This window comes from Gossypium arboreum, chromosome 10, assembly GCF_025698485.1.
Source record: "Gossypium arboreum isolate Shixiya-1 chromosome 10, ASM2569848v2, whole genome shotgun sequence".
Taxonomy (NCBI): Eukaryota; Viridiplantae; Streptophyta; class Magnoliopsida; order Malvales; family Malvaceae; genus Gossypium; species Gossypium arboreum.
In genome coordinates, this window is record NC_069079.1 from 130,552,115 (window position 1) to 130,566,058 (window position 13,944).

General features: G+C 34.0%; 2 protein-coding genes across 2 annotated transcripts; one reads left to right on the forward strand and one right to left on the reverse strand.

Moving 5' to 3' along the window:
- The first annotated feature begins 14 nt into the window (after positions 1-14).
- Positions 15-1,561, forward strand: LOC108487155 (probable aquaporin PIP-type 7a). Its single transcript, XM_017791418.2, has 4 exons — positions 15-481; positions 570-868; positions 951-1,091; positions 1,182-1,561. The coding sequence occupies exons 1-4, from the start codon at positions 148-150 to the stop codon at positions 1,272-1,274; spliced, it is 867 nt and encodes a 288-aa protein (XP_017646907.1). The 5' UTR covers positions 15-147; the 3' UTR covers positions 1,275-1,561.
- A 3,151-nt stretch (positions 1,562-4,712) lies between these two features.
- LOC108487464 (probable aquaporin PIP-type 7a) lies at positions 4,713-6,130 on the reverse strand. The gene is made up of 4 exons (XM_017791819.2): positions 5,655-6,130; positions 5,268-5,566; positions 5,045-5,185; positions 4,713-4,956 (listed from the first exon to the last, which is right to left on the reverse strand). The coding sequence occupies exons 1-4, from the start codon at positions 5,986-5,988 to the stop codon at positions 4,864-4,866; spliced, it is 867 nt and encodes a 288-aa protein (XP_017647308.1). The 5' UTR covers positions 5,989-6,130; the 3' UTR covers positions 4,713-4,863.
- Between the last annotated feature and the right edge of the window lie 7,814 nt (positions 6,131-13,944).

Below are 13,944 nucleotides of genomic sequence, written 5' to 3' on the forward strand. Positions count from 1 at the left end.
ACAATTAATTTATTCATTTATACTCATCCATTTTCCTATATAAAAAACACCCCATTAACTCACAAAAGCCATAGGGAATCTGGTTTCTTTTAGCTTACAGCTTCCATTGTTTTTCAGTAGTGAAGAGCTAAAAAAGAAGGGAAACCAATGGAGGGGAAAGAAGAAGATGTTAGATTGGGAGCGAACAAGTTCTCAGAGAGGCAACCTATTGGGACAGCAGCCCAGTCCCAAGATGATAAGGATTACACTGAGCCACCCCCAGCACCCTTGTTTGAGCCCAGTGAGTTGACTTCATGGTCGTTTTACCGAGCTGGTATCGCTGAGTTCGTTGCTACTTTCCTATTCTTGTACATCTCGGTGTTGACTGTGATGGGAGTCCTTAAGGACAAAACCAAGTGTACAACTGTTGGGATTCAAGGGATTGCTTGGGCTTTTGGTGGTATGATCTTTGCTCTTGTTTACTGCACTGCTGGGATCTCAGGTAACTATATGATCTTCTTTATCACTCGTTTGTTTCTCCGGAAAATGATAGAAAAGTTTAGTATTGATGAGTTATGGTGGTGTTGTAGGTGGTCATATCAATCCAGCGGTGACATTTGGGCTGTTCTTGGGAAGGAAATTGTCGTTGACAAGGGCAATATACTACATGGTGATGCAGTGCTTGGGAGCCATATGTGGGGCTGGTGTGGTTAAAGGGTTCATGGGGAAGACAAGGTATGGTGCTTTGGGTGGTGGAGCTAACTCTGTGAATCATGGCTACACCAAGGGAGATGGGCTTGGTGCTGAAATTGTTGGCACCTTTGTGCTTGTTTACACTGTGTTCTCAGCCACTGATGCCAAGCGCAGTGCCAGAGACTCTCACGTCCCTGTAAGTTCAATTTTCTTCAATTGAATCATTCGATTGTCTAAACCATATATGAGATTTTTAACCATAACCATGTGTTTGGTAGATTCTGGCACCATTGCCAATTGGGTTCGCAGTGTTCTTGGTGCACTTAGCCACCATCCCAATCACAGGAACCGGTATTAACCCAGCTCGTAGTCTTGGTGCAGCCATCATTTTCAACAAGGACAAGGGCTGGGATGACCATGTAAGCCCAAATTCTTTCGCCATCTTCACTATTATTTTTTTCTAACTATGAATGATGTACTTATCTACTTTGGGTCATGTTTTGCTGCAGTGGATTTTCTGGGTGGGTCCATTCATTGGAGCAGCACTAGCAGCACTCTACCACGTTGTTGTTATCAGGGCCATTCCTTTCAAGTCAAAATGATCAAAATCAACGGTCCAAATGATCATATGATCTCAAAAAAATGAAAAATTTCACCCATGCACCCTTTCAGTTTGTGTATTTCCCATTTTATCCTTTTGTTTTGTATATGTAAGAATGTGTGTAATATATATTATTTACTTCAATGGGGGAAGAGCCTTTGTGTCCTTTTTTTACTTGCTTTTTTTTTTTAAGCTAAAAAAAGGAGAGGGTGCTGATGGCAAATATTGGACCCATTTGTAATTTGTATGGCTATGATTTGTGAAAAAAAAATGTCATTTTCATAATAACACCGACCAATACCTACTTTCAATGGCTTTTTGTTGTAAATTATGGATTTGACTTGGCATGATTTCTGTGTTCCTTGTATTATATTTGCTGCACTGAGGTGTGACAATGATATAATTATATGGTAATAATTGAGATAAGGAAAGGGACTGCTTTGCTATACTTTTTATATAAAAATATTGTCACTATTTTCTTGGTTAAGATTGTTAATAGTCATATCAATTTTATAAGTAAATCAAATCATTATATCAAATACATTTGATCTTAAAAGTGATAATCACTTGAACAAACTGCATTTTCACATAAATTTCGCATTTTTTATTAATTTATTAATTAAGTTTTTATTAATTGGGTATTTAAAATTTTAAAGTATTATACAAATTGCCCCAAAACATTAATGGTGTTATTTTTTTTATGAGAGGCGAAATAATTAATGTATGATCAATGTGTAATGAGATGATGTGAAATTTAATAGTAGAAACGATTACATTTATTTGAAGTTTCTTTTGTTTAGCTAAAAACACGTTCAAAATTTACTTCTCGTAAGAGTTAAAATTATTTTGACGATTAATGGCACGGACGCTCAAAATACATTTTATAGAGTTACCTCACCAAAGCATGTTGGTACAAGAGAAATTATTAAGTAGATCTTTCCTACCACATCAACCATGTTCCCATCCAATAATTTAATGGCACTTAAAAGTATTTTTCATTGGTACAATGTACTAGTGTACCTAAACCCCAATAGTAACTCGGCATGTGGTGTCTTGGAATTAAGGGAACTCATGTATAAAAGCTAAAGCCCCTAATGAGAGAGGCAAGCAACCTAACACTAAAAACTTATTTCCCAAAATCCTCACATCTAACTTGAAGGATGTGCTTGGTTGGATAGAGAAAGAGAAGGTTGGGAGGATGAAATGGAAAAGTGAAAAGAAAATAAATTTTGAGTGTGCAAAGTGAGAGAAAAGAAAATAAAAAAGATGATCATTTTCCATCTTAATGTATAAAAATTAATCCTTCTAAATTAGAAAATAAGAAAGATGTGAATGTTTGTTCAAAATTAAACATTTTTCAAATCTTCTATTTTATTTTATTTTATTTTTCAACTCTATCAAGCAATGGAAGGAAAGAAATTTTTCCTACCAAGCACACCAATTGAAAGAAAATTTATGCTTTTCATCCTTCTAGCTTTCTACCACTTCAATTTTCCATCCTTCTAAGTTTTTTTTTACCCTACCAAGTAAAGCCTAAGCTAATTATATACATCCAACCACCATACGACTCTTCTACCAATCCTCTGTGCATAAACAGAGTGTGATAATATTTCAATGGTAGTATGATACATATTATTTTTTTCAAGGAAATTTTATTTATAAATTAGAGTTCTTATTTCAAACATAATTGATAAAAAGTATTACATTGTTGAAATTAGGGGTGAGCAAAATCCGATTCGATTAAAAAAATTCAATAAAAAATTTAAAATTTGAATTAAATAGTTCCAGTTATTTGAGTTAATCAAGTTATTCAGATCAACTCGAATAAAAAATTAAATTTTTCGGTTTAACTCAAATATGAATTACACAATTTGAGTTATCCGAAAATCCGAATAAGAAAAGACAAAACTACGTCGTTTTGATAAATGTTCACCTTTTCTAAAATTAAAAGTCAAAATTATTAAGTTAAAAGACAAAACTATGTTATTTTGATAAATGTTTACTCATTAAGTTAAAAGGCAAAACCATTTTATTGTTTATGTAGTTAAATAATCTTGTAATTCATCTACTAGTTAAATAATCGGTCCATGTAAACGCAACATTGGGTATAAATAATAGGATTCATTAATTCGACTCGACTCGACTCGAAATTTTTTGACTCGATTCGATTCGATTCGAAAATAATTCTATTCGAGTTCGGTTGCTAAAATAGGATTCGTCAACTCGATTAACTCGAAATTTTTTGACTCGATTCAATTCAATTCGATCAAATACTCATCCCTAGTTGAAATACTAAAAGTATGATATCAAATGTATAAATATATTATCTTAAAAGAAAATATTATTTTTTGGAAGAAAAAAACAACTATGGCTATAATTTTGGTCCAATCAATTTGATTAAAAATATATTAAAAAATAAAAAAATTAATAAAAATAATAAATCCGATTTAATTGGGTTTTTAGCCGGTTCAACTAATTAGTACCGGTTTTCGACCTAATGGGTTCTATTGAGAAAGCTGCTGCTACTCGTTCCATGTCCTGTTATAACAAAACTGTTTCTCTACTTGAGTCATCAACTTAGGCTTTAAATAGGTTTCGTTTGTATTGAGTTCAGTCCATTTGAATGTAACATATTTGACAAAACTAGAAGCAAGGGTTGACTAGGTACTAAACCTTCAACCTAATCGCTTGAAATGATTGGATAAGTATGAAAGTCTTATTATTAAAATGCTATTTTTTAGAGATGAATATTAGATTTATTCAAGAGAGTTTTTGAACAGTTGAAGATAGATTTATGAAGACTTTATGTGATAAATACTCAAGATAATTAATATGATAATTTTAGGTTTAAATAGGAGTTTAAAGCCTATCAAAATATTGTTGATTGACCACTTGAAAAGCCCTATGAATAGGCTGTTTTGTGCGCATATTTAGGAGTGTAATTGTTGATAGCTATGAATATTGAATAGGCTTGAAAATTATGGGATAATTTCAGGATAAATTAGGCTTAAGCTAACAAGTAATCTGGATGATTGTTGAATAAAATCATTTACTAGGCAATACTCCACAAATGTAGGAGCATTGTACATGTTTGAATTACGTTAATAAATATCAATTGTGTTACACTGCCTATTTTCATTTTAATAATAATTTTTTTAAGTACAAAATCATTCTCCGAACTAATATCCTGATTGCTTTCCAATTTGACCAGTTGGTTTAATCGGTTCAAACATCCTTGGCTCTGGTACAGTAATGGGGGTATTTGCATGGCATGGTTCTCCCGCATGAAATTAAATTTTCCAAAAAGTTGTGTGACAGCCATTGAAGCTAAAGCTTAAAGGTGTTCCATATGTTTAGCTTATTGTGGTTGTCTTAAACTAGGGTTCATATTCTTCAAAAGAGAATATATATATATATATATATATATATATATATTGCATTTCACTTAAATTGGAGCAATATATTACAAATTCTTACACACAAATACAAAGGGAAACAAACAAAAGAAAAATGGTGAAAATAAACAAACTCAAAGGGTGCATGAGTGGAATTTTTCATTTTGTTCAGATCATATGGACCGTTTATTTTGATCATTTTGATTTGAAAGGAATGGCTCTGATCACAACAACATGGTAGAGTGCTGCTAGTGCTGCTCCAATGAATGGACCCACCCAGAAGATCCACTGCAGTAAAACATGACCCAAAGTAGATAAATATCATTCATAGTTAGAAAAAAATAATAGTGAAGATGGCGAAAGAATTGGGGCTTACATGGTCATCCCAGCCCTTGTCCTTGTTGAAAATGATGGCTGCACCAAGACTACGAGCTGGGTTAATACCGGTTCCTGTGATTGGGATGGTGGCTAAGTGCACCAAGAACACTGCGAACCCAATTGGCAATGGTGCCAGAATCTACCAAACACATGGTTATGGTTAAAAATCTCATTTATGGTTTAGACAATCGAATGATTCAATTGAAGAAAATTGAACTTACAGGGACGTGAGAGTCTCTGGCACTGCGCTTGGCATCAGTGGCTGAGAACACAGTGTAAACAAGCACAAAGGTGCCAACAATTTCAGCACCAAGCCCGTCTCCCTTGGTGTAGCCATGATTCACAGAGTTAGCTCCACCACCCAAAGCACCATACCTTGTCTTCCCCATGAACCCTTTAACCACACCAGCCCCACATATGGCTCCCAAGCACTGCATCACCATGTAGTATATTGCCCTTGTCAACGACAATTTCCTTCCCAAGAACAGCCCAAATGTCACCGCTGGATTGATATGACCACCTACAACACCACCATAACTCATCAATACTAAACTTTTCTATCATTTTCCGGAGAAACAAACAAGGGATAAAGAAGATCATATAGTTACCTGAGATACCAGCAGTGCAGTAAACAAGAGCAAAGATCATACCACCAAAAGCCCAAGCAATCCCTTGAATCCCAACAGTTGTACACTTGGTTTTGTCCTTAAGGACTCCCATCACAGTCAATACCGAGATATACAAGAAAAGGAAAGTAGCAACGAACTCAGCGATTCCAGCTCGGTAAAAAGACCATGAGGTCAACTCACTAGGCTCAAACAAGGGTGCTGGTGGTGGCTCAGTGTAATCCTTATCATCTTGGGACTGAGCTGCTGTCCCAATAGGCTGCCTTTCTGAGAACTTGTTAGCTCCCAATCTAACATCTTCTTCTTTCCCTTCCATTGATTTCCCTTCTGTTTTTTGCTCTTTACTACTGAAAAACAATGGAACCTGTGAGCTAAAAGAAACTAAATTCTCCGTGGTTTTTATGAGTTAATGGGGTGCGTATTTTATATACTATGTTTGGATGAGTAAAATGAATAAATTATTTGTTAGAATTCAATATTTGGATATTTAAATATAATGAATTATGACCGACCAATCGTTTTTGGAAAAATGACATGAAATAAACACAATTGGAATAATTATGATTAGTGAAGGACAATGGTGGGGTGGCTGCTGGGAGACCTTAGTTGGCTTAATTTTGGCCACAAATTTGTGAGCTGACGATGATCACAGCCACCGCCCCATTGCCAGAACGAAGGGAGTGTAAATGATTGGATTGGTGTTTCTGTGTTTCAAAAATGGCGAAAGCTTAGTCAAAAATTGAATAACAGAATTCCAAGGTTTAGTTCGATATAATTTTTTGGAAGAAAATTTTTTAAGTAAAAATATAATATAAGTGTAAGTCTAATATAATAATTACAAGTACTGAGTAAGTAAATGTTGGAGTAACTTTAAAATAGTAATGTTTTTTAAATGGATTGATGGTTGAATTGGTTAGATTATTGATTTATTGATTTAATCGGTTTGATTGGTTTAATTAAAAAATATTAAAAAAATTTAAAAATTCTTATTAAGCCGATTCAACTATCGGTTCAATCGATTTATACTAATTTTTAATCTAAGCAATTCAAAACCACTTTTTAAACCGATCCGATTCAAACAAAACTGAAAAATAGAATCAAATCATTATTAGTTTACTACACACAGACAGACGAAGAACATCTAGGCTAAAACTCACTGATGGGATTAGAGACTTACACATGCACAGTTATAGGTGATAGGACTTAAATATTTAGGATTCAGGGCCTTGGCCTTTTCCAACAATGAGAAGACTTCATTGACTTAATTTAATATAAATTGGTTTTATTTTATTGAAAAAATATTTGACACACTATGAGACTATGAGTAGAGTTTTTAGACTCCAAATGAAAAGTCAGGATGATAATAAGTGTACTATGAGTAGAGTTTTTAGACTCCAAATGAAAAGTCAGGATGATAATAAGTGTACTACAAATTTTAGTAAAATATTAAAAATACATATAAAATAAATAAGACACATAACAATTTTTAAATCTATTTGTGAACTGAGTGAATCAAATATTAATCTTTATTTTATTACTAATATATATTTTAAAAGATTTATTATTAATATTATACCTTACCATAACTAACACTTTTAAAAAAAAAATCCAAATATTGAGATTATAGGGAAAATCTTGGCTTTATATGAGCCAATGATTTTCACCTAAAATTGGAAAAGGAAAAATGCAGAAAAGTGAGAATCTGTAATCCAGGCTATACTGTTTTTGGAAGATAATGATGGAGTAATTGGGAATTTATTTATAATTAATTTCCTTAACCTAATCTTGTTTGTTTAATTTTGTCATTCTAAAATAATGGCTTCTAATGACTAATGTAACATATTAATCATATTCAGAATCTTTCAGCTTTCATCATTACATATATATATATATATATATATATATAAAAGCTGGCAAAACCTTTAGGTTAGAGGCATCATTATTATCATCTTATAGTTTATATTTAAGGTTTATAATCAAGATTTATAATCAAGAATGAAAAGAGAAAAGTTATCTTCATTTTAGAGTTTATATTTAAGGTTTATGATCAGAGGTGGAGGAAGGGGGCTAGAAGGGGCCTTGACCCTCTTAAAATATAAATTTAATTTTTAGTTTTTTTAATTTTATATAATTTTAAGTTGATAAATAGTTAAATTACACTTTGCCCCAAAAAAGATAAAAGATAAATTTTAATTTAGTCCTTTAAAAATTGGAAAGGTATGAGCTATTAAAATAGTAAAAATGCATTTTAGTCTTTATTCGTGATTGTTTTTTTCAACAATATTATTTTCAAAGTTTAAACCTGTATTTCTCTCCTTCAAAGAGCAATGTCCCTTACCATTACAACCAACACTTGTTAATAGAACACTTTAATTTTGAAAATGCCTAAGAAAATTAATATCATAAATCATAGTTTGAAAATCAATTCATATGTTTGAATATATATATATATATATATTATATTTGAAATTTGAAAATATGTAAGAAAATTAATATCATAACTTTCAAATTCAATCCATATGTTTGAATACATGTGTTTGAATTAATCAAATTCTAATATATGAAACTTTTTAATAAAAAGAAATGTTATATTAAAAAAATTAAAAACTATAAAACATAAAAAAATTCAAAATTTCTTAAAATTATAGAAAATAAAATCATAAATTAAAAATCATAAAATTTTTTAAAATAAACAAAATTTTCCTAGATTTGAAATTTAGTCTCTCTACTTTTATTTCGAGGAATTCAATCACTATTTAAGTCTATTTTTAGCACCATTAAAAATTTTAAGCTAAATTCACTGGTTTGACATTTTAGGATAAACAAAATATTCATTTGGTAATCATGTAACAAAAAATGATGTTGTAATGAATCTAAATTTAACAAAAGAATTTTTAACGATGTTAACAATTAGAGTTGCATTTTATAATTTGAAAAGTGAAGGGACTAAATTTCAAATGTATAACTATATTGTCTTAAAAGAAAATATGATTTTCAAAAAAAAAAAAGAATCATGTTCACATTAATTATTACGTGTTAATGTAATGTCTACAATTGTGACATCATAATTGCAATTGGATACTATGGTTCCAACACAATAATAGGGGGAGCCATATTGCATGGTTCTTCGACATGAGTTTTGTGGAAAGAGAAAATATGATAGAGGTAGATGTAGTGATTCACCCTATAGGCGGAGAGTTGCAAAGTAAAGATGTTGAAGCTGGTTATAGAGGAATGAAGAACCGATGAAAGGAAGGCTTGGAGAAGACGAGGAGAGAGAAGTTGAGAACTTGAACCAAAAATGAGAGAGAGGTTCCCCATCATCGAGGAGTAAGAGGAGTATATGAATAGGTTGGCCCCCTTACCATGTGGCGTGTTTTGATTGGTCGACTTGTCATTCAATGGTTAATTGTTAGGTCAACAAGATGATCTGATGTTTTTAAATTGCAAGGTGCATGGATGATAAGTGATAGGTGGGTTGTTAGAGTGGTTAGGCTATCAGGGGTAGCTAACTTATCTACTCCTAATAACCTTGTGGAATAGTTCTATTGGTGAAGGATGAGGACATGGCGAACTAGGTCAGACGACGAAGGTGGTGGTCTAATGGAGTTCAGTGTCATTCACCTTTTTGGCGAGGGAGTCAGTCGTGGAGAATGAGGCCTTAACAAGGTATATATAACAATTTTCCCTAGTCGAAAAAAAGGTTGCAAAATGGCCTTCCTTGATACATGAATGCATGTAAGGCAAATATTACTTACCCATTTTTGTGGGACATTTTCATCAATGCAGAGTACAAATATTCATAATTTTCAAATTTTTAAATTTCAAACTTTGTAACAGATGACTTAAGTGTTAACTTGATGATTAAGAGTGATCTAAGGACGCACTATTTAAGACATTGCTTGAGTCGTGTGCATTTTTAGGATGATGATAAAATGTAGGAGACAAGGCAATTCTTGTATTGGTATTGCAATGGTTTCTTGAGAAATATGTACACAAGTGATGTGTTTAGCAATAGTATTTTGAGAAACATGCATGTAATTTATGTATTTGACAAATGGAGGTTAGCTAGGTTCTTTTGGAAATAAGGTAACAATTTTACCTTATTGGTTCTTCGATGTGAGTTTCTTTTTCACTTTCCTTTTTTGATTCTTTAGTTTCTTTATTTGTTTTAATGTTGGGAGTTTTTGAGATTCTTTACTTTGTAGAATGGTCAACGATAATAGGTATAAGCATATTGTTAAGAAGAAAGGTAGTAGGAAGAAGAAGTCAATTGACATATTTGTCAGTATTGACAATTTTGAGTGCACACAATGGAGGAGATGAGGGTGTTATTAAAATGTTGTGGTTTGCAATTGGACAACTACCAATATGAATTTTTGATTCCAACCAAGGAGAAAACTTTGAGTATGATGTTCATAAAGGGTAAACGTAAGCTAGCCTTTTTATACCATTATACATGTTTGAGGCTGGATTCCATCTTCCTTGCATCCATTTTTTTGTGAAGGTTTTGAGCTCTTATGGAATTGCATGGGGTAGTTAGTGGGGACCTTGTGGTAGGATCTTATAACATATTTCCTTTATTGTTAATGGTGAGGTGAATAACTTTTGGTGGGAGTGTTCTGGAAGATTTATATTATGTCTCCCATTAGTGGAAGGTATTAGATAGGGTTTGTATTCTTCATGGCACATAAAGGTTGTCAGGTCATGTTGGATAACACTAAGAGTAACATGCATTTAACGAAGGAAAAGAATATTCTGAGAAAGGATTGTATGAAACTGTGATTCCACATCATCCTTATCCTTTTCCAATAGGAGAATGAAAAATTAGATTTTTCCTCCTAATTTTTAACATTTTTAGTTGAATTTGAAATTTTTCAAGAGGAAAAATCTGATTTTTCATTCTCTTATTGGAAAGGGATAGGGATGACATGAAATCACAGTTTTATACAATCCCTTGTCGTATATCCTAGTCTACCACTACTTTGTTAGGAACTTTCATTTCCTCAAAAGGTAGGTGTTACCATCGAGTGATATGTATACGACTAACCCTAATCCACTCTCGAAAAATGCTCGTCAACGATACCTACACCTTAAAAAAAGTTTTTTATTAAAGGTTAAAGGGACAATTGCCCTTCATAAATTAATGCTATTATTTGGAAGAGAAGAGTTCTAACAAGTTTTGAAGAGTTAACTTATGTTTGGACCTTCAAACAAGCGAAGGTTTAAAATCATGTGGAGAAAGTTGGATGCATAGGGGCATTGATGTTGTTGGAAAGATTTTCCCGGGGCAGAAAAATAACTTGAAGATATTGTAACGCTCTAAAAATCTAAGCAACAATTTTTGTATGTTTTGTTGCATAAATACATGTCTGCTTCAGTGGTTGAGTGTCTTGAGGAGTGTTGGAGAAGTCCTGAGTTCAAGCCTTAGCTTGTACAAAATTTTATTTTTGCCCCATTATGCTAATTCGGTCATAGGCTTGTGGGTGCCGAAATTGTGTGGTTTTTTATTCCCACTTTTGTTAGCTATTGTTTCTTTTGTTACTTTCCTCTCTATTTTCCTTTCTTTCGGGTTTTTTCAATCGAGGTTCTTTTCTTTTGTTTCTGAAGCCGAGTTGTGTTTTTGAAAGTACCTTTCAGTCCTAGTTGCTTGAGATTTTTCTTCTCCCTCATATCTTTTCTCAAACGGCTTCTCTTTTGGCCGAACACCTATTGCTTTCCTATCTCTCAAATCATTTCGATTTAGCCTGGAGTGATCAAGTCTTTCCTTTTCTTCTTCCTTCTTCTCTCAAGTGCAATTTACTCTTTGTTGGCTGAATATTGCTCTTACATTTATCCTTTGTATGCCGACTCTTTCTTGTGCTTATTCTCTGTTGATCTTGGTGGTAAGTGCTGCTATTTTGATTTTGTTTTTGTTCACCATTTTTTTCCCTTTCTGCCGAATCTGTAGTTCTCTTTTAACACTTTCTTCTCTGGTTGGCGATTGTTAGTAGAGTGATTGCGCTAGTTCTGCCTTGTTGTAGTGGCATTTTTGGGGAATTGTAAACTGATTACTTCCCTTCCCTAGTTTCGGTTCTACAATTTCGGTAAGTGGTTGTGCGATTGGTTAAATTTATGTATGTGTATTATGTTAGTTATATGTTCGTTTGAAACGTAGGTATCTCTAAAGGAGTTTGTAATCGGGTTCGTGTATCGGTTTAAGGGTGGAATCTTTATTAGTTCAGTAAAGGCAAGTGTTAGTGAGTTGGTTGTGATAAAGTATAAGAAGGGATGTTAATCCTATTGTTATTGATTAAATGGAGTATTTTGGTTGAATGTAGGCTTTGGGCTCGTGGGCTACTTGCGCATCTTCGTTTAAGGTGTGTAATCACACTGCTATTAGTATAGATCAGCAAAAGCTGGAAACGTATGACTATTAACGCTACACGAGTGTACGCTCACTCGTGTGGTGATCCAAACGCATAAAACGTGGGCGTTTGACAGTAAAGGCCACCATGAGCGATTTCATGGGCTTAGGCCGGTTTAGGCCACATTGGGCAGAAATGGCCATGTGGGCCCCACGGGCATGTGGAGATTATTGGGCTAGGCTGTGTAGTTTGCACGGCCAAGGCCATGTTGGGCTTATTGGGCCACATGGGTGTATGGCCCACATGGGCCGTGTTATAGGTTTTGAGACCATTTTCACTATTTGACCATTATGGTTGCACGGGTCGCCTGAGACGATTGTGGACCTGCTGTTGGGTCGATAAGTATACTTGGACCTCATACTAATGAAATGACTGTTATACCCCTAAGAGGTAAAATGACTGATATACCCCTATGATATGTTATACTGTATTTGAGCATGACATGTTGCATACACGTATGATAATATGACATGACACATTGCATGGGGGATGGGTTTGATATATTTGGAGGAAGTGTATTGTACTGGCAGCTCTGTTGCAAATACTGTTTAGTGTCGCAACCGGTACTATATTTTGGAGTGTAAGGATAGGTGGGTCGATTTTATCCCCACATGGAGTGTATGGCTAGACGGAGTGGAGTGTAGAGGATGGATGGGTAGGACTTTTGATTGCATTTACATTCTTTATTCTTGTAATGGGCTAAGGCCCACACTCGCCATCGACATCAGTATTGGGCTAAGGCCATAACTGTTATTGGACTGTTACTAAAATGGGCTTCGGCCCAAACTGTATTTGTCTATGGTGTGACTGATTGTTTGCTTAATAAGGGATTACACACTAAGTTTTCATAAACTCGCCCTTCTGTTCCCTGTGCAGGTAATCCTTAGGTGGGTCGGTGCTGCGAGGGACTCGATGGAGGCCACGCAACAGCTATTGCTATTGTTTAAAAACTTTTAATCCTCAAGCTATTTAATTTTGGTTTTGTTATGTAATAAGGCCTCTTTAAAATTTTACTTTGGTGTGGGGTTTTACTATTTTGATTTATATTTGCTAGTAATAAGTCGCAGATTTTCAAAAAGATAAATGTTTTCAAAACACCACGCTATTACAACATATCTTTCCGCAACAAACTTTAATTTTAAAATGTAATAACAATCTTAAACAATTAAACTCTTGCTAAACCTACTTGAATTCTTAACAACAATCAAGATACTTAAAAGTTTTGCAAAAAGATCTCTACGAGGGATTTAGTAAAGTATGAACTTTTCAAACAGAACGATGAATTTCAAAATACACTTTAATGTGACATCGTAGATTCGGCGATAACGTCTAGGCCGGGTTTGGGGTGTTATAGATATGTTGGTGAAATATGACCATTGCCCCTACCGAAAATGAGAGTGTAGGAGGAAGAAGGAGCCAATCTAGAAAAGGAAAAAAGAAAGTTGGAACCTCTAGTTTGTAGAAAGAGAAAAGAGAGGTATGTGAAAGCTTGAACCAAAATACAAGAGGTCCCTCTTGTTGAGGAGTAAAATGAGTACATGAAGAGGTTAGCCCCTTACACGTGGTGCATTCTGATTGGCCAACTTGATATTCAATTATTCTTAGCTATGTCAACAACATGATGTGTTATTACTAAGATATAAGATATGTGGGTGACCAATGATAAGTGTCTTGTCAGAGTGGTTAGGTTGTCATCGTAGGAGTACATAAATAGGTTAGCCCCTTACACGTGGTGCATTCTGATTGGCCAACTCGATATTCAATTATTCCTAGCTATGTTAACACAATGATGTGATATTACTAAGATACAAGGTATGTGGGTGACCAATGATAAGTGTCTTGTCAGAGTGGTTAGGTTGTCATGG

What these genes read in the sequence shown, in the direction of transcription:
- LOC108487155 (XM_017791418.2), top strand. Translation starts at nt 148, where the DNA reads ATGGAGGGGAAAGAAGAAGATGTTAGATTGGGAGCGAACAAGTTCTCA. An exon ending in CTGCACTGCTGGGATCTCAG is followed by an intron (nt 482 to 569) that starts GTAACTATATGA and finishes GTGGTGTTGTAG; the next exon opens with GTGGTCATATCAATCCAGCG. An exon ending in CCAGAGACTCTCACGTCCCT is followed by an intron (nt 869 to 950) that starts GTAAGTTCAATT and finishes TGTGTTTGGTAG; the next exon opens with ATTCTGGCACCATTGCCAAT.
- LOC108487464 (XM_017791819.2), bottom strand. Translation starts at nt 5,988, where the DNA reads ATGGAAGGGAAAGAAGAAGATGTTAGATTGGGAGCTAACAAGTTCTCA. An exon ending in CCAGAGACTCTCACGTCCCT is followed by an intron (nt 5,186 to 5,267) that starts GTAAGTTCAATT and finishes TGTGTTTGGTAG; the next exon opens with ATTCTGGCACCATTGCCAAT. An exon ending in ACAAGGGCTGGGATGACCAT is followed by an intron (nt 4,957 to 5,044) that starts GTAAGCCCCAAT and finishes GTTTTACTGCAG; the next exon opens with TGGATCTTCTGGGTGGGTCC.